A 24,984-nucleotide genomic window follows, 5' to 3' on the forward strand; every position below is an offset into this window, starting at 1 on the left:
TTGAGAATTTCCTTCTGAATTTCCATCGTATAATTTACCTTTGGATTTTCGTTCTGGATTTCTTTTGGATTTTTATTTGCCTATGGAAGTTCCTTCGGACCTTCTTTCTGAATTTTCTTCAGAATTTTCTTTGAAATTCTCTCTCGAATTTCCATCGGAATTTCCTTTGAACTTCCTTCGACAGCTCCTTTGGGATTTCCTTCGGATTTTTTTTCCAATTTCCTTCGAAATTTCTTTGGAATTTCGTTTGACATTTATTTGGAGTTTCCTTCAGATTTTTTCTTGAAATTTCTTATGAAATTTCCTCTGGATTTTCCTTCGGCATTATTATCGGAATTACCACTAGAACTTTTTCATAATTCACTTTGGATTTTCCTTCGCCATTTCCATCGGAATTTCTTTTGGAACATCCTTCGAAAATTCTTTTGGGATTTTCTTCGGGATTTCCTCTGTATTTTTCTTCGGCATTTCCATCTGAATTTCCTTGGGAGCTTCCATTGAAATTTCCTTCAGATTTTTTTTTTCTGTAATTTTCCCTCAAAATTAGGAAATGCTTTGGAACTTACATGATTCACTTCGGAATTCGAAACTTATCGTGAAATTTGCTTTGGATTTCCCTACGGAATTTTCTTTGGCATTTCCTTTGAAATTTGCTTCGGAATTTCGCTTGGAATTTTCTTCGGAATATGCTTTGGATTTTCCTTCAGCATTTCCATCGAAATTTCTTTGAAACATCATTCGCAAATTCATTTGGAATTTTATTCGGAATTTCCTTTGAAACTTCCATCGGAATTTCCTTCAGAACTTCCTTTGAAACTTCCATCGGAATTTCCTTCAGAACTTCCTTTGAAATTTCCTTCGGAATTATTCATTTTCTTCGGAGTTTTTTACGGAGTTTCCTTTAAAATTTCTCTTTCCTTTGAAACATTCTGCAGAATTTCTTTCGAAATTTTCTTCGGAATTTCTTTGATATTTCCATTGGTGATTCGGAACTCCTTTGGAACATCCATTGAAACTCTCATGATTTACTTCGAAATATTTTTTGGATTTCCCTGTAAAATTTCCATTTTTTTTTTAGCTTGGAATTTATTGTGGAATTCCTTCCGGAATTTCCTTTGGAGTTACTCGAAGGAACTTTCTTTTTTCCAGAAAATGCTATAGGGTTTCATCCAAGGGTTTCCTTCTTGGAAAAATGAAAAAAAAAAGCGGTTAAAAAATTCTCTGAGAAATTCTAGAAGTTTTTGGAAAAATCCCTGTGCAAATCATTGAGGAGAATTTACGGAGTAATTTTTGGTGGATTTTTGGAGGAATTACTTAGGTATTCTTGAAGGAACTTCTGGCATAATTCCTGTAGAAATTCCTTGAAGGATGGCTGAAGGAAAGTTAAAAGGTTCCCTAGAGTAATTCATGAAACAATTTACGGAAGCACCAAATGAAGAAATATCTGGAGAAAATCCTAAGGATTTTTCTGGAATATTCAGACAAAACTTCAAATGGAATGCAATGAGTGGATTTCCCGAAAAAATTCCAGAAAAAAAACCTGAATTTGAAAGAACTTCCTGAATGCACTCTCTGGAGGAACTTCCGAAAGAAATTTTAAATGAGATTCTCAAAGAAAAAGCAAATTTCGAAGAAAATTTGGAAGGAATTCCAAAAGAAATTCCGAAAAGAATTTCGAGGGAAATTACGAAACGAATTTCGTAGAAAATTCCTAGGGAAGTTTCATTTAAAATTCTAAAGAAAATTCCAAAGAAACTCCAAAAGGATTTCCAAAGTAAATTCTGAAGAGAATTCCAAAAGAATTTGCTATGTTAATATCAAAGGAAGTTTTGAAGGAAATTCGGAAAGCAATTCCAAAGTGTATTCCGGACAAAAAAAAAATAAAGGAAGTTCCAATGAAAATTCCTAAAATAATTTCAATGAAAATTCTAAAGAAAATTTCAATGGAAATTTTGAAGGAAATTTCGAAAGGATTTCCAAAGGAAATTCCGAAGTGAATACCAAAACAAATTTCGTAGGAAATTCCTAAGGAAATTCTGGAGAAAACTTCAAAGGAAATTCCATTGTAAATTTCGAAGGAAATTTAGAAGATACTTCCAGAGAAAATTTCGAAGGAAATTCCAGAAGAAAATTCCAAAGAAACTTCAGAAGAAAACTTCAAAGAGAATAAAAATAAGTTCTAAGGGATAAAAAAAAAAACAATTCGTAGAAAGTTTTTAGGCAAATTCCAAAGGACAATTCAAAGGAAATTCCGAAGGAAGTTATGAAGGGAATTCCAAAGTAAATTCCGAAGTAAATATCAAAACAAATTTCGAAGGAAATTCCAGAAGAAATCCCAAAGTAAATTCCGAAATTCTCGAAGGGAATTCCGAAGAAAAATCCAAAAGAAAATCCAAAGAAAATTCCGAATTAAATTCCGAACGATATTGCAAAAGACATTCCTAAGAAAAATTCCCAAGAAAATTTCAAAGAAATTTCCAAAAGAAATCCCAAAGGAAATCTAAAAAAAATCAAGAATGTTTCGAAGAAAATTCCTAACGAAATTTCAATTGAAATTCCAAAGGAAATTTCAATGGGAATTCTAAAGGAAAACTCCGAAAATTCCAAAAGAAATTCCTACATTAATTACAGAGGAAGTTTCAAAGGAAAAGGCAAAAGAAGTTCCAAAGAATATTCTGAAAAAAAATTAGATTTCAGAAGAATTTAGAAGATAATTCCAGAGCACATTTCGAAGGAAATTCCAGAAGGAAATGCCAAAGGAACTTCAGAAGAAATTTTCAAAGAGATTTCCGAAATAAATTCCAAGGGATATCTAAAAAAAAAAAAAAACTATTCGAAGAAAGTTTTTAGGGAAATTTCAATGGAAATTCCAAAGGAGAATTAAAAGAAAATTCCGAAGAAAGTTATTAAGGGAATTCCAAAGAAAATTCCGAAGTAAATACCAAAACAAATTTCGAAGGGAATTCCAGAAGAAATCCCAAAGGAAATTCCGAAATTCTCGAAATCCAAAAGAAAATCCAAAGAAAATTCCGAATTAAATTCCAAACGAGTTTCCGAACGATAAGACATTCCTAAGAAAATTCCCAAGTAAATTTCAAAGAAATTTCCAAAAGCAATCCCAAAGGAAATCTAAAAAAATCAAGAAAGTTTCGAAGAAAATTCCTAACGAAATTTCAATTGAAATTCCAAAGGAATTTCGAAGGAAATCACGAAGCAAATACCAATGCAACTATCAAAGGAAATTCTGGAGGAATTCCAAAGGCAATTCCGAAAGGAATTTAAAAGGATATTCCGAAGGAACTTACTTAGTTTCAAAAGAAATCCCAAAGGTAATTCCAAGAAATTCCGAAGGAAATTCTAAAAGAAATACTCAAAGAAGGGGCCCAGATAGCCGTAGCAGTAAACGCGCAGCTATTCAGCAAGACCAAGCTGAGGGTCGTGGGTTCAAATCCCACCGGTCGAGGATCTTTTCGGATTGGAAATTTTCTCGACTTCCCAGGGCATAAGAGTATCTTCGTACCTGCCACACGATATACACATGCAACAATGGTCATTGGCACAGTAAGCTCTCAGTTAATAACTGTGGAAGTGCTCATAAGAACACTAAGCTGAGAAGCAGGCTCTGTCCCAGTGGGGACGTTAATGCCAGAAAGAAGAAGAAGACTCAAAGGAAATTCCGAAGAAAAATTCCAAACGAAATTCCGAATTAAATTGCAAACGAATTTCCGAACGATATTGCAAAAGAAATTACTAAGAAAATTCCCAAGGAAATTTAAAGGAATTTTCAAAAGAAATTCCAAAGCAAAAAAAAAAATACAAGAAAGATCCGAAGCAAATTCTTTACGAAATTTCAATGGAAATTCCAAAGGAAATTTCAATGGGAATTCTAAAGGAAAACTCCGAAAAGAATTCCAAAGGAAATTCTGAAGGTAATTCCAAAAGAAATTCCTACGTTAACGTTCAACGCTCCGTCACCATAATCATCGTCATCATCGAAACTTCAAAAGCAGTTTTTCTGTTCAAAACGAAAAATTATTCTACGAAAATGTGTTCACTGTGTTTCAGATGGAGGATAGAATGCAGTGAACAAATTTTCCTGTGAACTTTGTTGATTTTCAACGAAAAAACTGCTTATGAAAATTCCGAAATTAATTACGGACCTGTCCCCTTAATATCGAAGGAAATTTCGAAGAAAATTTCAAAGGAAAAGGCAAAAGAAGTTCCAAAGAATGTTTCGAAAAAAATTGAAAGAAGATCCGAAGAAAATTCCTGAGAAAATTTCAATGGTATTTCCAAAGGAAATTTCAATGGAATTTCTAGGGGAAATTCCGAAGAAATTCCAAAAGGAATTCCGAAGGAAATTCTGAACGAAATTCCAAAGGAAATCACGAAGTAAATACCAATGCAAATATCAAAGGAAATTCTGGAGGAATTCCAAAGGCAATTCTGGAAGGAATTTAAAAGGATATTCCGAAGGAACTTACTGAGTTTCAAAAGAAATCCCAAAGGTAATTCCAAGAAATTCAGAAGGAAATTCTAAAAGAAATGCTCAAAGGAAATTCCAAAGAAAAAACGAAAGAAAATTCCGAACGAAATTTCAAACAAATTTCCAAACGAAATTCCATAACAAATTCCAAACGAAATTAGGAAAACAAAGTTTAAAAGAAATTCCGAAGAAAATTTCTAAAAAAAATTTCAATGGAAATTCTAAAGGAAATTCTGAAGAAATTCTAAAGGGAATTCAAAAAAAAAACGGAAAGAAATTATAAAATAAATTTTGATGGAGATTTCAAAATCCAAATTAAATTGCGTGAAATTCCAATGAAGATCCAAATGAATTTACTAAGAATATTCTGATGAAATTCTTCCAGTTCCATTCACATTCCTGAATAATTGTCCTGAAAAATTCCTGCAATAACTTATGAAGCAATTTCCATGAAGAATTATGTTGGAAAACATTCCTGTGCGAACGCTTGGAGGATTTTGTGGAGAAAATTACTAGATGAATTCCTGAAGAAATTTCCGAAGCATTTTTTGGGGAAATTACCAAAAGAAATGCCCGGTATAATTCCCGAAAGAGATCTCAGAAAAAAAAATTGCTGGAATTGCCAAAAGGGTACCTGGAGGAATTCCAGGAAGTCTAAGGTATCGCTGAAATAATCAGTAGAAGAACTATGGGATTTTCAGGAAAAAAAATCCAGGAGCAACTTCTTGAGGTTTTCCGCATTTTGTATTTTGTGAGGATTTTTTGGAAATTTCCCGGCTGATTTCCAGAGGAAGCTCTTTTAGAAATCTAGGAGTAATTCCAGATTAATTACCTAAATAAATTGCTGGAAGGGCTGCAAAATGGTCAGTCGACAATCAGGAAGGAGCGACCAACACAGCTCTGGTCCTCACAAGTTCCTACCTCGCGCTTCCACGGGTCAAATGATGACAAAGATCGCCAGCTAACGGTTGCGTACTTAGCTGGTAGTGCAGCCTGGGCACTGTTGTCCTTCTGACATCAGCTAGAGTGAGGAGATACGTTCTGAGCGTCTGTACACCAGGAGGTGCGGCTCAAACAGCGTCTGTTCTGGCATCCAGCGGCTGAGTATGAAATGCTGTATCACGACAGCTACACCTAAGATGGCAGTCCCATCAACGTGATGTAGGTAGCGCGACCCCGGTAAGGTAGCATACCGAATTCATTATCAACCACGAAACATGGAGAAAGAAGAAGAAACGAACGTTATTTTCGGCAACCGACCTGGCAACGAAATGAGGACTATGATTGGAGACTCTGTACCTGGAACTTCAGGACCTTAAATGAACCTGGACGAGGGAGCCGTTTGGCTGGTGAGTTGCGAAAAGTTGGCGTCTGCGTGGCTGCTATTCAAAAAGTGCGTTGGTTAAGATATGGAGAACGTGAATTCAGAGCGGTAGACTCCGTCGCTAACACCGCATTCAAATACAACATACATAAAGCTGAATACGGAGTCGGTTTCATAGTGATCGGGAAGCAGATGAAGCACGTTATTAGGTGGAGGCCGATCAACGAGCAGATCTGCGTATTGAAGATTCGGGGCAAGTTCTTCAACTACAGCCTGATCAACGTCTATGCACCGACTAACGACAAACCCGATGACGTGAAGGACACGTTTTACGAATGTCTCGACAAGACCTATGGAGAATGCCCAAAACACGACGTGAAAATTGTCATCGGCGACGCTAATGCGCAGGTCGGAAAAGAGGACTTCTTCCGCCCTATCATTGGTAAAGAGAGCCTTCACTCTGTTACCAACGACAATGGCCTACGTTTAGTGAACTTTGCTGGGGATGGTCATCAGTAGCACCTACTTTGCACGCAAGGATATCCGAAAGCACAACTGGCAACACTTAAATGGCGAACTTTGCAACCAAATCGACCATGTTCTGGTAGACGGCAGACATTTTTCCGATGTCATCGATGTTATAACTTTCAGGGGTCCTAATATCGACTCAGACCACTACCGTTTCGAGTTCTAGAAATCGACAATCGTTGCGTTTCAATATCCAACGCCTGTCAGCAGATGGTGTAGCAGCGGACTACCATCAAAAGCTCGACGAGCGGATTAGCGAAATCGACGAAAGCGTCAACCTCAGCGATCTGTGGGAGTCAGTCCACGGATCGGTGAGCACAGTAGCGCTTGAAGTGGTAGGTACTGCTCAACGAAGACCAAGGAACGGTTGGTTCGACGAGGAGTGCCAGAGAATGACGAACGAGAAGAACTTGGCTAGAAGCCGGATGCTGGTGTCTGGTACCCGTCAGAGCAGAGAGCGGTACAAGGAAGTAAGGGCAGCCGAAAAACGGATCCATCGCAGAAAGAAAAAGGAGCATGAAGACGCAGTAATTGCTCAGGCGCAAGAAGCTATGGAACAGAACAACATGCGACGGTTCTACGAGTCTGTAAATGGTCATTGTTGAACGGTGATAACCGAATTTTAGCTGGTAGCAGAATTCAAATCGATGACGATGGACAGGCTGTGGCACCTCCAACGCTAGATGAGGTAAAGAAAGCCATCAATGGGCTAAAGAAGGACGAGCTCTCGGCTGAACTTCGCAAACACGGAAGTGAGCAGCTGCACGAACTCCTTTACCGTATCATTTCGAGGATATGGGAGGAAGAACAAATGCCTACTAGTTGGTTGGAAGGTCTCATTTCCCCTTTGTACAAGAAAGGGCATCGACTGGAGTGCGCCAATTACCGAGGGATAACACTCCTTAATTCGGCGTACAAAATCATGTCTGGAATTCTGTTCAACAGATTGAGACCGTATGAGGAGTCCTTTGTCGGCGAATACCAAGCTGATTTTCGAAAGGGCCGATCAACGACGGATCAAACCCTAGATAAATTCCAGGAGTACAACTTGCAGACTCATCATCTGTTTGTAGATTTCAAAGCAGCGTACGATTCAGTGAAGAGAAACGAGTTGTGGAAAATTATGTCCGAACATGGCTTTCCGGCGAAGCTGATTAGACTGATTCGTGCAACGCTTGATGGATCCAAATCAAGTGTACGGGTGGTTGACGAGATTTCTTCATCGTTCGTAACCTTAGATGGATTGAAACAGGGTGACGCTCTTTCTAACTTGCTGTTTAACATAGCGCTCGAAGGTGCTATCAGGAGAGCCGGTGTGCAGAGAAGCGGTACCATTATCACACGTTCTCATATGCTCCTTGGCTTTGCGGACGATATCAACATCATCGGGATTGACCGTCGGGCAGTGGAAGAGGCGTTCGTGCCTTTCAAGAGGGAGGCAGCGAGGATCGGGCTCACGATCAACACCACAAAAACTAAGTACATGATAGCTGGCGGTCAACGTGGGTCCGGACGTGTTAGTGGTAGCGAAATGGTGCTCGGTGGTGAAAAGTTTGAAGTGGAAGAAGAATTTGTGTATCTTGGAACACTAGTGACATGCGATAATGATGTTACCCGCGAGGTGAAAAAACGTATTGCAGCTACGAGTCGGGCTTTCTACGGGCTCCGTAACCAGCTGAAGTCCCGTAGCCTGCAAACTAAAACAAAACTCGCGTTATACAAGACACTGATCCTTCCGGTTGTCCTATATGGCCATGAATCATGCACATTGACGGAAGTCGACTGGAGAGCTTTCGGGGTGTTTGAACGTAAAGTGCTGCGAACAATACTCGGTGGTAAACTATAAAACGGCATCTGACGGCGTCGCATGAATCACGACTTGTACCAAGTGTATAAAGAGGCGGATATTGTCAAGCGCATAAAACACGGCAGGCTGCGTTGGGCTGGTCACGTTGCCCGTATGCCGGAAGAACGACAAGCAAAGATAATATTCAATTTAGAACCCGGACGAGGCCGCCGACTTCGTGTAGGCCGCGCACACGATGGCTTTTTGCGGTTGAGGAGGACTTAAGGGCACTTAACGTTCAGGGCGACTGGAAGCGATTGGCCCAGGACCGAGCCCAGTGGAGAAGACTCATCCATTCGGCGCAGATTCGCAGAATATTTTCGGAACCTCTGTGGAATTATCACTAGTGTTCCTCGATGATTATCTGGATCTTCACTCAGAAATCTCTATATGAATTTCCGAAAAGATGAATGCAGCAGTAAAATTGTCAAAAAAAAAATAATAATAATGCTTCCTTAGGATAATCAAAACATATCCTAAAATATCAAAAATCAATCAGCATGCTTCAAATTTAACTCAAAAGTAGGACATGTCTTGCTAAATCAGGACGGATGGTAATCATAACTCTACAGCAGTCTTTCCATGAACAGAACCGATGTTGAACTTTGGTTTGAACCTCGCAACTTCTGTTGAACCGCAAACGCGCTTCGTCTCTGTACCAGTGTACCACGTCAAACCCGGTACATGTGTACTTCGGTTCAAACCTCGGTTCGAACCTAAGTTCAAATAACGACACAAAGCAGACAGACAGACAACGGTTGAAATCCACGCGGATAAATTTCTACGATCATATATGGAACTAACATTTAGCGGTAACTTTATGAAAAAACAAGGATATTACAACAAGACACGATAAGTAGAAATTGATAAGTGTGGATTTCAACTGTTTTCTGTCTGTCCGTTTTGTGCCATAGTTCTATGCAACCGAAGATTTGCACCAAAATTTTAACCCCGGTTGCAATCGAGGTACAAATGGACCGGTTTTCGAACCGGCGTTCAAACCGATGTCCACTTTACACATGTTTGGGTTTGGGTTCAGGTTCGAGTGTTTCGGTTTGCACACGAGAAAAGAGTAAAAGGAGAGTACGAAACCGTCTGAACCAACGTGTTCGGTGTTCGTTTGGGAAGACTGCTCTACAGATCTTCTTTTCTCGGCATCTTAGAACTACGAAACGTTAAACGGACTTCGAATTAATAAAATTTGAATTCCCCATCGCATTCAATCGACTTTATTTACAGTTTTTCAACTTAAATAATACACAAATTTACAACAGCTATCGGCCTCGGCAGCACACATCCTCCTTACTAGAAAAGCCTTCTCAAAACTAAGGCCACCGCCACACTGAACACACTCACTCCGAAGCTGAACTCTTCCGCTCTGCTTCCCCCGGTTTGCGGTCCGCTGTGATTCGCCTCGTCCACATCGTCCGGCAAATCGGAGATCTCGTTCTCCTGGTTCAGCTCATCGATGGCCACCACAATGGCGTCGTTGACCGTTCTGAGCAGCTTGTACTTCTCCTGCACCGGAGGCGGAATGTTCAGCTTGATCTTGTCTCGGTCTCCAAAGTCGGTGAAAGTTCCCTTCTCCGGATCGCACACACCGTTGAAGTCGTCCGTATCGACAGACCAGATCATCAACCCGCCCAGATTTTGCCGGATGGCGTAGCGGACTTTGTTGGCCATGGACCGAGTATTATCGTAGATCACCACCTTGGTCTTGTCTCCTTCGGGCATGGTAGCGATGGCCTCCGAAGCTTCCGAATCCCAAGACACAGTCCACCCATCGGGGCTGGCCTTCAGAGCTTCACAGATTTCGTTGTATCCCATGAAACCGTTCTCATTGGTGGACGGACCGGCGAAACCCTTATCATCCGAATCATCACCGATTCTGGCGCGTTTCGATTCGGTTACGAAGGTTCGCCCATAGAATGGCAGTCCCATGACGATCTTGCTGGATGGAGCTCCCAGGGACAACAAATGCTCGATCGTGAACTCGACGTTCAGTACGTCACGGCTCTGCAGAGGTGCGTTGGGTCCGATCTTTTTGTTCCAGCTTCCGTTGTAATCGTAGCACATGATGTGCAGGAAGTCCAAGTACTTCGATAGATTCTTGATGTCGTAAGCCGCATCGATCGTATCCTTTCCGGCGCCGATAGCTGACGTGAGTAGAAGGTTGTTCCTCTTGAACAGCTGGCTGAGCTCTTTGACCAGCGATACGAAATTCTCCCGATCGAAAGGTTTGCCACCCCGCTGCGTCGGGTATTCCCAATCCAAGTCGAGTCCGTCGAATCCGTAGCGTCTGAAAGAGTACAAGAAAAATTTACATTATGTTATGTGACAAGATAACACATCTTAACACTTACTTGACGAATTCGAGTGCGTTCTTGACGAAGGTCTGGCGTCGTTCTGGATTGGCCGCCATATTGGAGTACCTCTCGGAGCCCTCGTTCCACCCGCCAATAGCAATCAACACCTTGAGGTGCGGGTTGGCGCTGCGCATGCCGACCAGCTTTTCGTAGCCGCCCTTGCCGTAGTTATCTTTCAAGTCTTGCCAGGGATCTGAAAATACGAGAACGAAGAAATCGGATCGCTGTTATCTATCCAGTGTACACGTGTATGAACATGCTTGACTAATTAGTGAATAAACAATTGATGACTTAATGATTACGGAACATAGTTATTATAAGTGTATTAGCTTTTTACGTCGACATCGACAGTCATGAGGGATGGACAAATATGCAATGAAAAGAAATATTTAGACATGATCTCGTTAAACTGTACAAAGAATTGAATTATATTTGATAGGTTTTTGGAGGTGCGACCTCTTCAAATAGCCAGAAATAAATCCAGTTCTTTGAAAAGCTCATATGAGCGTCATTTACATGGTATTATATTATATTATATTACATCAAGCTACTTGATACAACCTTGGTAACATTATTTAACACCAATTAATTTGTTCCAGGACCGTGTCTCTGTATCCTGGATGTCGGCTCACGTTGTGCCTGATCAAGCCACCTTGTTTATTGCGCTCTACGACTTTTTGTTCCAACTGGATTCTTCGTAAACAGACATTCTACAGGGCTCTTATTCGGTAATCTTGCAGCCCGTCCTGCCTAGTTTAACTTTTCCGGATTTCGCCACGTTCAAGACGCTGTATTAGCTGTTGAGTATGACGAGCTCGTGTGATTCATTCTCCACCGTTACACATCCGTACTCCTTTTTTGGAGTCCTTGGTAGAGAATTCTGTTGCGATCGAATTTGTCTAGCGGAGTTTGGGGCAAATGTGCCACCTTAAGCAAATTGTTCTCTAACTTTGTCCAAAACTTGTAAAACCTACCAATTTAGCCTTACGATGTTAGTTTCTCATCTTTTGAACGTAAAACATTAGATCAGCATTAAGAAATTCGCACAAATTCGTAGGTGGTACAGTCCTAAACCGTTGTATGAGGGTTGCCTCCTCCCCGTCTGTTACCAAAGTCAAAGATTTGGGACTAACCCTTGACTCTTAGACAAGATTGACGCATCCTCCACCAGTTGAGAGCTGTCCTGGCCACGTTCTTTCAAATGATGAGGAATGGGAAGGGATGGTTAATTGAACACCTACTTAAGAAAGATGCAGAGAACTCTACGACCTCTCATAAGTGTTACGGGATATTGTGGAATGTTAATGGGATGGGAAAGGCCATAGGATACGTTTGACAGCAGTCTTCCCATGAACATTACCGATGTTCAACTTGGGTTTGCATCTTTCTACTCGAGTTTAACAGCAAATGCACGGCGGCAAAAATCTCGCGTTGCACATTGAACTCGGTACACTTGAACTTCGGTTGAACCGAGGCTTCAAACATCGGTTTAAACCATGGTACAAAACAAACCGAAAGAAAGCGGTTCGAATGCACGCTGATAAATTTAACTTGAACTTTATGATACTTCTCGTGACGAGAACCTCGTCACAGATCACAGATTATAGCTTTAGGTAGAAAATTATAAGCGTGCGTACGAACTGACTAAAGCCGAATGCAAGGTTTACTACTCTCAAATAGCACGCCGCAGCCTGAGACGAGACTCGCGAAGAGGAAAAAAAGCAACGTCATATGCAGCCCAGATTTCGCTGTCAGATGCAGCCAGTTGATTTTGTGGGCGAATATGTGGAGAGTATTGGAATCATTCATAAAACAAATTAATTCAGCGAATATTCCATTTGATTTGCGCTGACGAAACTAAATCGAAACAAGCAAAACATTTGTTATTGCAATGTGTGCTGCGTTTGCGGATATGAAATTTAACTTGAAAAGGTTTTCTGAACTTGGAACGATGCAATCGCAATTCATCTTTGCCATTGAGTTCATGTAAAAGCTTGAACATCTTGCTCACAAATTTGTGTAAACACAGAATCGAAGAAGAAAATCTTAGCAACCGTAGAAAAAGAAGACCGACTTCGCGAGTCTCGTCTCAGGTGCCGCGTACTCGTGACGGTAAACTGTACCGGTTTCTAAACATCGGTTTGAACTTTGGTACCGTTTTGATTCATATTACGGACACTTAAGGCCTCAGTGAAGTATAACCCAGCTTGGACCATACAAAATAAATCATTCTGTATGATTTTTTACCGTTATCGAGCGTCGGAAGCCCTTAATTTTCGGATGGTGGGTAAAGAATATGCGTCCGCAACTTGAATAATTTTAAATAAAACAAAACGTGTGGCCTTTTCATGATTCTTATTCCGGACGCTCCCTCACTTTTGCCTCATATTCCGGACGCTTTGATTCGAATTACGGACAGCTCATGATAATCATTAATGGAACAGTCAAATCATCAATTGAAATCGTTCAACCACTTAAGAGACGTCTAAGGTAGTTGGGCATTATAAATTTGCAATGATATTTATGGAAAAAAACCTAATAAAACGAGCCTTGAAAATGAGAACTTTTGGACGGCGAAAATTGAAACATTTCGTGTGAAATGTTTCCCATACAAACGAGAGTGTCCGGAATTTGAAGCTGTCCGTAATATGAATCAAAACGGTACTCCAAACATAAGTTCGAGTTTAGGTACTAGTTCGTGAGCTGCTTCGTGGTTTCGGTTTGAACACGAAGACAGGGTTCGAAGCGAGTACGAAAACACCAGTACCCAACGTATTTGATGTTCGTTTGGGAAGACTGCACCCAGTTGAATATTGAATCACCCCCTAAAAAGTTTAGTATCACCTCAAAATAAGTAAATTTACATTGTTATATCTCGGGATCTTTATGATATGCAAGGAATCGATCTTGAGCAAAGTTGTTCAGCGGATCAAGGATATTCGGAAGGCAAACAGTTTGGTTCGCAATTTTTCCGATAGGAGGTGCTAGTGAGCATGTAAAATTGAGCGTGCTAAACTAGTTCTCTCTTGTGATCCACAAGAGATAGAAAGCTCGATTCTTCGGAAAACTTGTTCAGAGTGTCATGGACATACGAAAGCAAACCTTTTAATTCAGAAAATAATTCCGGTTGGTGCCACTCGTAAGCAAATAAAAAATAATAATAAGGATTTCAAGCGAGTTACATCTTCTGATCCAGATAAGACAGTAAATTGGAGTCTTGAATATCCAATGATTTAAACCAGAGCAGAAGTGATTCGATTCAGGACTGAATCACTGGGATATAAAGCAAAAAAAAAAAAAAAAATGAGGTGAATCTGACATGAATTGTTAAAAACCATGTAGACTAATCCAGGATCTCTTGAAAATTAAGTGAATCAGTTTTAAATTCTTTGAACATGAAGTGAATCAGACCTAAATCATAAGAAAATGAAGTGAATTAGTCCTAAACTGTTTGAAAGACATGCATCACTGAAAAATGCAGTTGAACAAAAATGAATAACATAAACTCGAAATAAATCAGACCTGGATTTCTTAAATATGAAGTAATTCAGACCTGAATCACGTGAATATTGAAGTACAAAATACAGAGGGCTTCTGATAAATCGATCTTATTTATTTGGCGTCTCGAGGATTAATGACTGTCATACATCGAAATGATCCTAATTTTGCGATTGAAAGCCTACTATGACCTTCCTAATGATTGTATTGCCTACTTCAATCTCCTACAATATGAAGTGAATCTGTCCTGAATCACTTGAATATAAAGTGAATCAGATTTGAATCACTTGTATATGAAGTGAATCTGACCTGAATCACTTAAATATGAAGCATGACAGACTTGAAACATTTGAATATAGCAAATCAGTCTCGAAGAGATTTCAATAAGAATTTAAAAAGTGAAGAGATTAACTTAATTACTTGAATGAATGAATGAATTATCTTTATTATCGAGACTTTCAGCCCTTGGCTGGTTCGTCTCTTAGAATTACTTGAAAATGAAGTAAATAAATCCTGAATTCCATGAATATGAAGCAAATCAGACCCGAATAAATGAAATATAAATTAAATCAAACTTAAAACATCTGAACATAGAGTAAATCAGATATGGATCGTTTGTAAATGAATGAATCAGATCTGAATCACTCAACGATGGAGTGAATCAGTAATGATGCCCTCAAATATGAAGAAAATCAGCCCTGAATCTTTAGAAAATGCAGTCAATCGTACCTGAAACATTTGAATATCAAGTGAATCAGATCTGAACATTTCGAATATACTGTAAATCTGACATGAATCACTGGAATATTGAGTGAATCAATCCTGAATCACTTGAAAATTAAGTGAATTTGAAGTAAACCACTTGGATATGGAGCGAACCAAATCTGAATCACTTGAATATAAAGTGAATCAGTCATTAGCCACTTGAACATGGAGTGAATCTGACATGATTTATTTAATATGGAGAAAATCGAACCTGACACACATGAATATAAAGAAGATCAGACATTAATCACTAGGGTATGGAGTGAATCAACATGAATCGCTTGAATATAAAGACAATCAATCCGGAATCACTTAGATGTTACGAGCTAAACTGTTTGTCATTCGGATAACATTTACCTTCTAACAACTTTGCCAAAGACTTGAACATTCTTCCATATCAAAATTATGGGATAGAACTTGTATGAAATTAAAATTATATAAACCAATCTGTTTTCCGGATGCCCTTGACTTTCCGAATAACTTTGCTGAAGACTCCAGCGTTCAATTTCACCTGGTTCCCAAGATAAAATTGATTAAATATGCTTACTAGTGCTACCTAACGACAAAATTAAGAACCAAACGGTTTGCTTTTTGGATGTCCTTGACTTTCTGAACAATTTTCCGAAGACTCGATCTTCCTATGGATCAAAAGATAAAACTAGTTGAGAATGCACAATTCCACATGCTCTTCAGCGCCACCTAGCAGCAAAATTTAAAACCAAACTATCTTATCTGGATGATGGGGCCTTCCTTATCCTAGCAAAGCCATGCTGTAGAGTCTGGGTTCGATTCCCAGTCGGTCCAGGATCTTTTCGCAATGGAAATTCCCTTGACTTCCCTGGGCATAGAGTATCATCGCACCTGCCACACGATATACGAATGCAAAAATGGAAACAATGGCAAAGAAAGCTCTCAGTTAATAACTGTGGAAGTGCTCATAAGAACACTAAGCTGAGGAGCAGGCTCTGTCCCAGTGAGGACGGTAATGACAAGAAGAAGAAGGATGATGAGAAAGATGCTCAATTTATCTGCACACTAGCGCTACCTAGCGGCTAAATTTTCAATCAAAATATCCGTTTTCCGGATGTCCTTAACATTCTGAATAACTTTGCCGAAGACTCGAACTTTCTATCTCATTTGGATCACGAGATAGAACTTGCTTTAATACTCACTAGTGTCACCCTGGGAGGGAGGCACCGATACTACACACGAAATATGACACAACACTTTTCCAAATTGCAAGATAACTCCCGCTCACCAACGACAATCAAGGCAGGTTTGGGGAAAATCGCTAGTTTTCTTTTATTGTGTACCTTCGATCTTTCTGGACAAACTTGGAAAAAGGGCCATAGTTTTATGTGCATTCAATTTTAATGATGATTGGAAAACAGTAAAAAGATGCGTGTTTCATTACTTTATATTCGATCAAATTAATAGGTACTATCGTGGCATTGCTTTTGGGTGTTGCAGGAATTGATTTTCAACCGACTGTTGTCAACTTTGTTGGAATGCAAAAATTTGTTTTGATCAATTACGCGCTTTTATCAAGTTTGTCCATTCTTCAAGATCTGGGCTCACAGTGACAGTTCGTGACAGCAGAATCTCGGCTGACTATGACGTACATAAATTTTGTATCGGTTTCTCCCTCCCAGGTGTACCCTAGCGGCAAAATTGCGAAATAAATTGTCTGTTCTTCTGAACAACTTTGCCGAACACTCAAACTTTCTATCTCATGTGCATCACAAGATAGAACATGTTGAAAATGCTCAATTTTACATGCTCACTAGCGCCACCTAGCGGCAAAATTGCGAACTAAACTATTTGCTTTCCGAATGTCCTTGATCTGCTGAACAACTTTGCTGAAGACCGCACCATTTTAGATCATCAGCATCTCGAGATGTCGCATCATGGATGTTCCTGTTTTGAGGTGATGCTAAACTTTTTAGGGTGATTCAATATTCAGCTGAGTGTTGCAATACTTTTTCAAGCGAGTTCGTATTTATGACGGGTAGTGTACCTTCAAAAAGGTCTTAGTATCATTGTTCATAAATTTTATAACAAAAATATGTATGATTTCAAAAAAAAATATATACAGTGACCCCACGCAGTTGAATCACCCACAATTTATGAATCAGCGGATTTCAAAAGACAAAATTATTATCAAACTTGTCACAAAACATCACAGAATTATTTTTACACATAGTTTCTTATCAGTAAAAATAATTCTGTGATGTTTTGCGACAAGTTTGATAATAATTGTGTCTTTTGAAGTCAGCTGATTCATAAATTGTGGGTGATTCAACTGCGTGGGGTGACTGTATGTGCTGTTCAACTTGTAGATATAAAAACTTCAATTTAACAGTAAAATGTATTTTCCGGCGAAAAAAAAAATCAACCTTTCGAAAATAATTGATTTTTTAAATTAAAAATCATGTTTTTGGGTAGTTTTTGTTAAAGAAATAAGTCAAAACAATGTTTAATCAAATGTAAATAGATTTGGAATCGGTTAAGTATTCATAAAGTTATGATCAAACAAAGAAGAATGTGTTAGTAAAAAGAAGGAATATTTAAAAAAACTTCTACGGCTCCTAATACGAAAACAAATATTGGTATTTCACAGACTTTTAATAAATTTAATTTTGAAGTACAGTGGGATTCCGTTTTTGGCAACAAAGTCGAAATTTTCAGTTGCCAAAAACGGAACCGTGCCAAAATCGGAACCCATTTTTTTTTTAATATCAAGAAAATTATTTGAACATTGTTACATCATTATTATGGAACCAAATCATGATCAGACATCCTAACGGTCCACTTCGAAGCAGATTTCCTTAGAATATGGCTATACTATGAAATTATAGACCATATACAGTCAGTGACATAAGTTAGTAACCAAATGCTGTTTTCACATACAAAATGTCCAAGTTTGAGGTGCTGTATCTAAGCTTCTGGTTGTTCGAATTGGCTGAAATTTGGATGACGATCTACAAATAACTTGAAATTTTGCCTGTAAGGGAATTATTACATTGCAGTCATTTTACATAGAGTTTCAGAGGATTGTTCAATGACAAAAGTTAGTAACCGAGAGACTTTTTAATTTAATTCGAAAACGGTAAGTCGTGGAAAGATTAACAACTACTAATCTTCAATGAGTTTTATTAGCTTTATGTGTACTATTTGTACACATAGGCCATGTAAACTAAATAATCGCATAAGTGACCTTTATTCAATAACTGGTCCATTTGTTGAAATAGAGTAAAAATACAGAAATTCAATACATTTCATTGGAAACGTATATAAGAAAATAGTTCTACGTGTTACAAAACTGAAATTTTTTTCGAATTGATTATTGAATAAAGACAATATTCGGTTATGTGGGGCCCAGATAGCCGTAGCGGTAAACGCGCAGCTATTCAGCAAGACCATGCTGAGGGTCGTGGGTTCGAATCCCGCTGGTCGAGGATCTTTTCGTAAAGGAAATTTTCTCGATTCCCTGGGCATAGAGTATCTTCGTACCTGCCACACGATATACACATGCAAAAATGGTCAATCGGCAAAGAAAGCTCTCAGTTAATAACTGTGGAAGTGCTCATAAGAACACTAATCTGAGCAGCAGGCTCTGTCCCAGTGTGGACGTAACGCCAAAAAGAAGAAGAATATTCGGTTATTTGAAAATGGCTTTTCACATACACATAAGGCATCTTATATCAAATGATTGACTACAGTCAAAACACATAGAAACAGCTTAAATCAATTGCTGTACACAAAAAAAAAATGATAATCGTTCAATCAGATTTTCCTTATTCACACAAATAAGTACACAATTTATACACAAATAAGCTTGATATCACTTCAATTTTAGATTAGTTTTATTTGTGTTTTAGAAGTTGAGCTTGTATGAAATCAACAGAAATTTCGCTGCAATATTGCTGAAAATTCTCAAGTCTCGGATGAAATTCAATGGTACTTTGTAGATTACCCCTAGCAATCTCCAAATTCTGAAACCTATTCAGAATCCTCATGATTTTGCCAGAATTAAATCTTAACTTGGTGGGCTTTGTGGCCTTGAGGTTAGCGGCGTCATTCGTCTAGGCGTATTGTGCTACGGGGTGTAGGTTCGATTCCCACTTCAGTCGGTGAAAACTTTTCGTCAAACGAAAAATTCATCGGGGCTACTGGGTGTTTCGTGTTGTCCGTTGCCTAATGTTAGTGATCGTTCAGTCTGTGCAGCCTATGTGCTGAAGAAGGTGTAAATTGTCTTTAAAAATATTATTTCACTTGAAATGCACAAGGCGCCTTAGAAATCTTAAGAGTTTACAAGGAATCGCCCAATAACTAATTATACATTCTCAGAAGCAAAACCCAATATTCGATTGGAATACTCAGATTTCGCTCAGTATCATTAAGAATCCACTGAAAAATTTTAGAAGCCTACATATCATATGATCTTGTAAGAAATCTCCAGAATCCAGTTAGAAAACTACTAGACCCAGCTAGGGATAACCACGTTTTTTATGCTATACATTTTGATCATTTCATGCGATCCGCATCCTTGATCATATTGAGATTCTTATGACAACCAGTATACTACAGTCTGAGCACCAATGGTATAGAATGTCAGATCGTTCCTTAAAATATCAAACATCATACAGAGCCTCATCGTAATAATCGCACGCTCTAATGACCCTATTGAGAACAAAATGTAGTTATGACTGTGTTTGCATTTGTCAATGTAGCGCTATAAATGGCATATAGAAGACGCCGGTGGGTCATTTAATTGTGAATTACATGTTGACATTTCTGAAATTTGCTTGAAAACGAATTTACTAGAAATACGCATTTTATTTTATGAAACTTAATTAAAAGTTAAGAGACACGATGTTTTGCTGGGTTCGCTTTTTGTTGTTGTTGTATGCTTAAAGTATTTTCAGTGAGGACGCTAAGACAATAAAATCCTTATTAATAAGTTATGGTACTACATCCGTTCTAATATAAATGATATGAATTTCTAAAGTGTCAGCGCAACGACATGAGTGAGTCATAGACTTTTTGTTGATTTTGTGTCAATGCTTTTGCTTTGTTCAAACGAATTGTTCCAAATCTAGAAAAAAATATCTTTATCACCTATCGGCAAACTCAAGTGGGCTGGTCATATAACATGAATGCCTGAGAGGTTGGAGATCGGGGTGAGATACTCATAGATATTGATGACTTCGTGAAACATTGCGAACACATGACCATCTAGAATTAAATAGGCGCGTACGGGACCTCTATCAGTTGGTGCGATTTGGGTTAATATCGATAAAAATTGAGCTCTAGAATGCGGTTAGCATGAAGTTGACTTGTTTTTCAGATGACTAAACCTAAAGACACAATAATATTCAAAAAATTTACAAATTTTAATGATATTTAAATATGTTGCCAAAAACGGATCCATTTTGTTGCCAAAATCGGGGGGTGCCAAAAATGGAATCCCACTGTAAATGATGCTAAGAGCTTTAAAATTGGTTAAAAAAAACTATGTTATGGAGCCTTCACTGAAAGTCATATTTCATAGCTAGAAAATTTACATTACGCCACCTCTAAATCTTAATATTTTTGGCTAAAAATTTGAGGTTTCCATTTTTTTGTGATTTGAATTCAGAAGAGAACACGAATTTTCGGTTTTGTGAAATTTAGATAAATAAGCCGCCGAAATGCGATCATTCTAGTTTTGAAGACAATTCTTCATACTTAACAGTACAATATTTGTGGAAAATTTCCAAAGGATTTACTTAATATCCAATAGAAATTCCATTCCAACATAATAAAGTCCAATTTAGAAATATTATTCAAGCATCCACATAAGCTTTCAAGCTGACACCTTGTCTAAATCCTTGTTTCAAATTAGAAGTTTATAGATGGCCATCAATACCACAGCAAAAATGATACTGTAATTTTACGTTTTACAATAGTTGATACAAACTATGGTTATTAATTACAGATTACATAGATTGGTGCCCTATTAGTAAGCAATTAAATCGTGTGACATGGTGATTAATTTCACTCGAATTTACGGTACCCTACATTTAAATTCTATGTGAACTGAAAATGCAAGATTGAGATTTATATTTAAGTAAACATCACAGGATTCCATTAACATGAAGTTCCACTGAAATACTTTCATCTTTCAAGCACAAATTAATATAGAGTTTGTCAAAACAATGGATAAGTTTTACCGAACATCATGCCAAACACTGCCGCGTGTTCCGACGAACAAAAGGATACCCCCCAACAGCTATACAAAATGCAAGCAATCATTAATGTGTGTAATCCACACCGAGCCACAATCGATAGTGCACAGATAAATTCGGTTTGAACAACAGTTTATACACTTGTTTCAAGAAGCGGAAAATTGTAGAAAAGGAAAGAACCCATCCGATATCGGTGGACAGGAAAGCCTGTAATTTGATATCACTTATCAACCCTATGTGTAGATTCAAACTTCAACACCGGAAAGCATTTTACCAAAGCCTTCAGGGAGGGTGTGGCGACAAAGCCGATTGCACCTTTGATTAGTTTTGATTCGGGAAAAATATTATCATGTCCTAGAAAACAGGAAATAAAATGAATCGGAACAAGAAATAACCGTCATTTGTTGAAAATGCGATGACATACATATTTCAATGGTATAGTTCAACAAAATCTCCATACGAATTGGAGTGTGGAGTGAAACTTTAGACAAAACGGTATTTTAAATGTTTTATAGGGATACGAATAATTTTTAATTGGTAGTTTTCAATTTTCCATTGCTTAATTTGTCAATAAACCGGTACAACATGAATATTGTAGTGTTTGTTTATTGCTGAATTATGTTTCAACTTTTGGCTATACTTCTTCTTGGCATTAACGTCCCCACTGGGACAGAGCCGGCTACTCAGCTTAGTGTTCTTATGAGCACTTCCACAGTTATTGACTGAGAGCTTTCATTGTCAAATTTGCCATTTTCGCATTCGTATATCGTGTGGCAGGTACGAATATACTCTATGCCCAGGGAAGTCAAGGAAATTTCCATTACGAAAAGATCCTGGACCGACCGGGATTCGAACCCAGACACCTTCAGCATGGCTTTGCTTTGTAGCCGCGGACACTCGGCTAAGGAAGGCCCCACTTTTGGCTATAACCAATTATACAACGTAGAGTGTTCCCTTTCTTTAAATGCTGGTTAATTTATCTGCCGTTATGATTCTATAGTATATATTACACACTATGTCCGTTTACACAGCGGCACTGGTACTTACCGAGCGATTTCATGGCATTTTGCTCCACGTCCAGGCCGGCGAACGCGTAGATCGCATGGGTGCAGAGCTTCGGGTCGAAGTGGTCCAAACTGTAGGACGCCAAGCCTTTCCGGTAGACGGCCCACGTCGAAATGTAGCATACCACAACGCGATCATGGTCGGTCACTGGTCGATGATAGGCGATGAACCACATGAAAGCGAAAACAGAAACGGAAAGAAGATCAGACAGGGTACTATACGATCGTTGGATGTATGAAAAATGTATGAATGAATGGACGAATTGGAATAAGATCGAGTGCAAGTCTGCATGGAATCATGCCTATAGGCTATGAGTCATATGAGTCATCATCGTAAATTTCGCTAAAGAAAGCGAGACTGCACATCTAAACGTGAGTCATGTCCATATGATCAATTTTCAGATCATATTACCATCCACTCACGTACAATTATATATTGAACCATTGCAAGAGTTGCAATGCAGCGCTTTTTTAGTTTTTGGTATTACATATTCACTAAGAATTATCCTGGTTTTCAGCTTATTTTATTGAAGCTAAAAAATTAACATTACTTTTCTACGATATTCGTTAATTAAGTTAAGACGGTTCAATGGAAAAAGGTATTGGAATGATAATTTTCGCGGAAATCATTTGTTTAATAACACATATTCATTGTATTACTCTAGAAAAGTATGGAATATAGTATCTAGATCTACAAGCGTAATCTATGTATTGAAAATAATCACCTTTTTCATATAAATAGTATAGAATTATTCGCTATAATTTTTATTAAATATTGGGGAGGGATTATTAGAGTATGTTTAAAACTACTAATTGAACTTTAACACTTCACTTTTTGCAAAAAATAAAATACTAAAATCACTAGTAAGGCGAGCAAATACCTTTAAACTCTAATATGTTTAATAGATTTATTGGTAATTTAACCATTATACTACAAGATTTTTGACACATTTAGTCAATTATGATTTGTTAGTCAAAGAAATCAATATCATAGGTATCATGGAGTCGGATGAGAATAGAAGCCGATCAAATACTTTTTGTTAACCAGTAGGCGAATTCTGACGCGTATTTTTTTCGAAGAAAAAACAATTCTCTTGCTGGTGAGCAATGGAAGAAAATTTCTGTTCCTTCGAAGAAATTGTGCGTCGGAACTCGCCAACAGGTGTTTGAATATCTACAAATTTACATATAGTTATATTACGGATGTGTTTCCTCCAGCAACAGCTCAATCGGAACATTGCAAAAAAAAAAAGGAATTGCAAACTAGTGGACTCAGCAAACTTTGTCTTGATATCAAGTACGCTTGTGAAAAACGTCACACAAATTGACATATTAGTTTTGTTCAGTTTTTTGGCTATAACAAAGAATTTGCTAAACTTTTCTTTGCACGAACACGTCGCAACCTGAGACAAGACGTGTCAGGTCAAAGAACAAAAACGAAACCAATTGCCTGTCAAAAAAGACCACTTCTCATTGGTCGTTTTGGCAAAGGCCTACTTTCACATCGTTGAGTTGGATTACAATAGGGCACTTTGTTGCTAGCCCAACCGTGTTGCCAGTTCATAAATTAGATTTTTTACCAAAAGTTTGGAATTTTTTCATGAAATCTTTTTATTTCAAATCTGTTTACATTCGATCTTAAACGTATCGCATGTGCTCCTACAATACTAAAATCATTTAAAATATTTAGTAGAGAGCAATATAATGGAAATTGGGTCAAACTATCGCTGATTTTGAATATAAGCCTGATTTTTTAAATAGGCTGCAACCTCTATTACACTAAATGAAAGAAACGTGCAAGAAACAACCAAATTATGAGCCTAGATGTTAGAATTTGTTTGCAAGATTTACCTGCAAAGGGTACTGGTATCACTGGCTTTTGTATCGTCAAAGTAATCGACTGAAAAACAACGGGGTAGTCTTAATTGAGCTGTCACGTCCTGTCCTAGGTCGCAACCCCTGAACATTACAATAGTGACAGAATTACTTAAATCCATTGACCCGTTCTCAGGCCGTTTCGTGACATACAAACAGCATTGCATTTTTATTTATTTAGAATAAATAGATGGAAGGGGGGCCAGATAGCCGTAGCGGTAAACGCGCAGCTATTCAGCAAGACCAAGCTGAGGTTCGTGGGTTCAAATCCCACCGGTCGAGGATCTTTTCGGATTGGAAATTTTCTCGACTTCCCAGAGCATAGAGTATCTTCGTACCTGCCACACGATATACGCATGCAAAAATGGTCATCGGCATAGTAAGCTCTCAGTTAATCTGTCGTTATACGCATGATTGTCCCATGTTACTTTTTGTACATTTTGACTTTTTGTCATTGAACAGTTTATTTTTACGTATAGTTTTAGAAAACACACACCAAAAATTAACTTTGTTCGGAAACTCAATGAAAAGCAAGCCAAGTCAATTTGTCCCATTGTTGAATTTCTACGCATAACTGTCCCACTACTGTATTTCTACGCATAACTGTCACACTATACAATTCGCTGCGCTGATCTCGAACAAAATAGTCAGTAGGCAGTTTTGAATTAGCTGGTGTTTGGGAAAATCGTTTTGAACACCTTCTTACGTTGGCTTTACATCCCATGTGGAACACAACCTGTTTTATTTTTTATTTTCGAGTTCATGGCTTGCGACAAATCAACTTCATGATTTAGCAAACCAAGTCTAAATAAAAATAGTTCGAATGTTTTTGGATGACTTGGCCACATGCTGGGTTGTTCCGAATACCGGTTCATTAGTGGAAGTGGCCATATTGTATTGGCGAATCTGAAACCTGGCTTGCGACATATCAATTTTCATGAATTTGCAAATCATGTCTAAAGGTGGTTCAAATGTAAGGTACCGCGGGGCAAGTGGGTAAAT

General features: G+C 38.3%; 1 protein-coding gene across 4 annotated transcripts in view; it reads right to left on the minus strand.

Annotated features, from left to right (window-relative positions):
* Positions 1-9,390: 9,390 nt before the first annotated feature.
* LOC5576174 (probable chitinase 2) overlaps positions 9,391-24,984 on the minus strand; it is a 35,873-nt gene continuing 20,279 nt past the window's right edge. For all 4 annotated transcript variants that reach the window (XM_001662470.2, XM_021841973.1, XM_021841974.1 and 1 more), the window contains exons 3-5: positions 22,091-22,255; positions 10,548-10,743; positions 9,391-10,483 (exon numbers count right to left, since the gene is read on the minus strand). In XM_001662470.2, coding sequence (XP_001662520.2) covers positions 9,490-10,483; positions 10,548-10,743; positions 22,091-22,255 — 1,355 coding nt within the window. In that variant the 3' untranslated portion in view covers positions 9,391-9,489. The remainder of the gene's footprint in view (positions 10,484-10,547; positions 10,744-22,090; positions 22,256-24,984) is intronic.

This window comes from Aedes aegypti, chromosome 2 (genome assembly GCF_002204515.2).
Source record: "Aedes aegypti strain LVP_AGWG chromosome 2, AaegL5.0 Primary Assembly, whole genome shotgun sequence".
NCBI classification, from domain to species: Eukaryota; Metazoa; Arthropoda; class Insecta; order Diptera; family Culicidae; genus Aedes; species Aedes aegypti.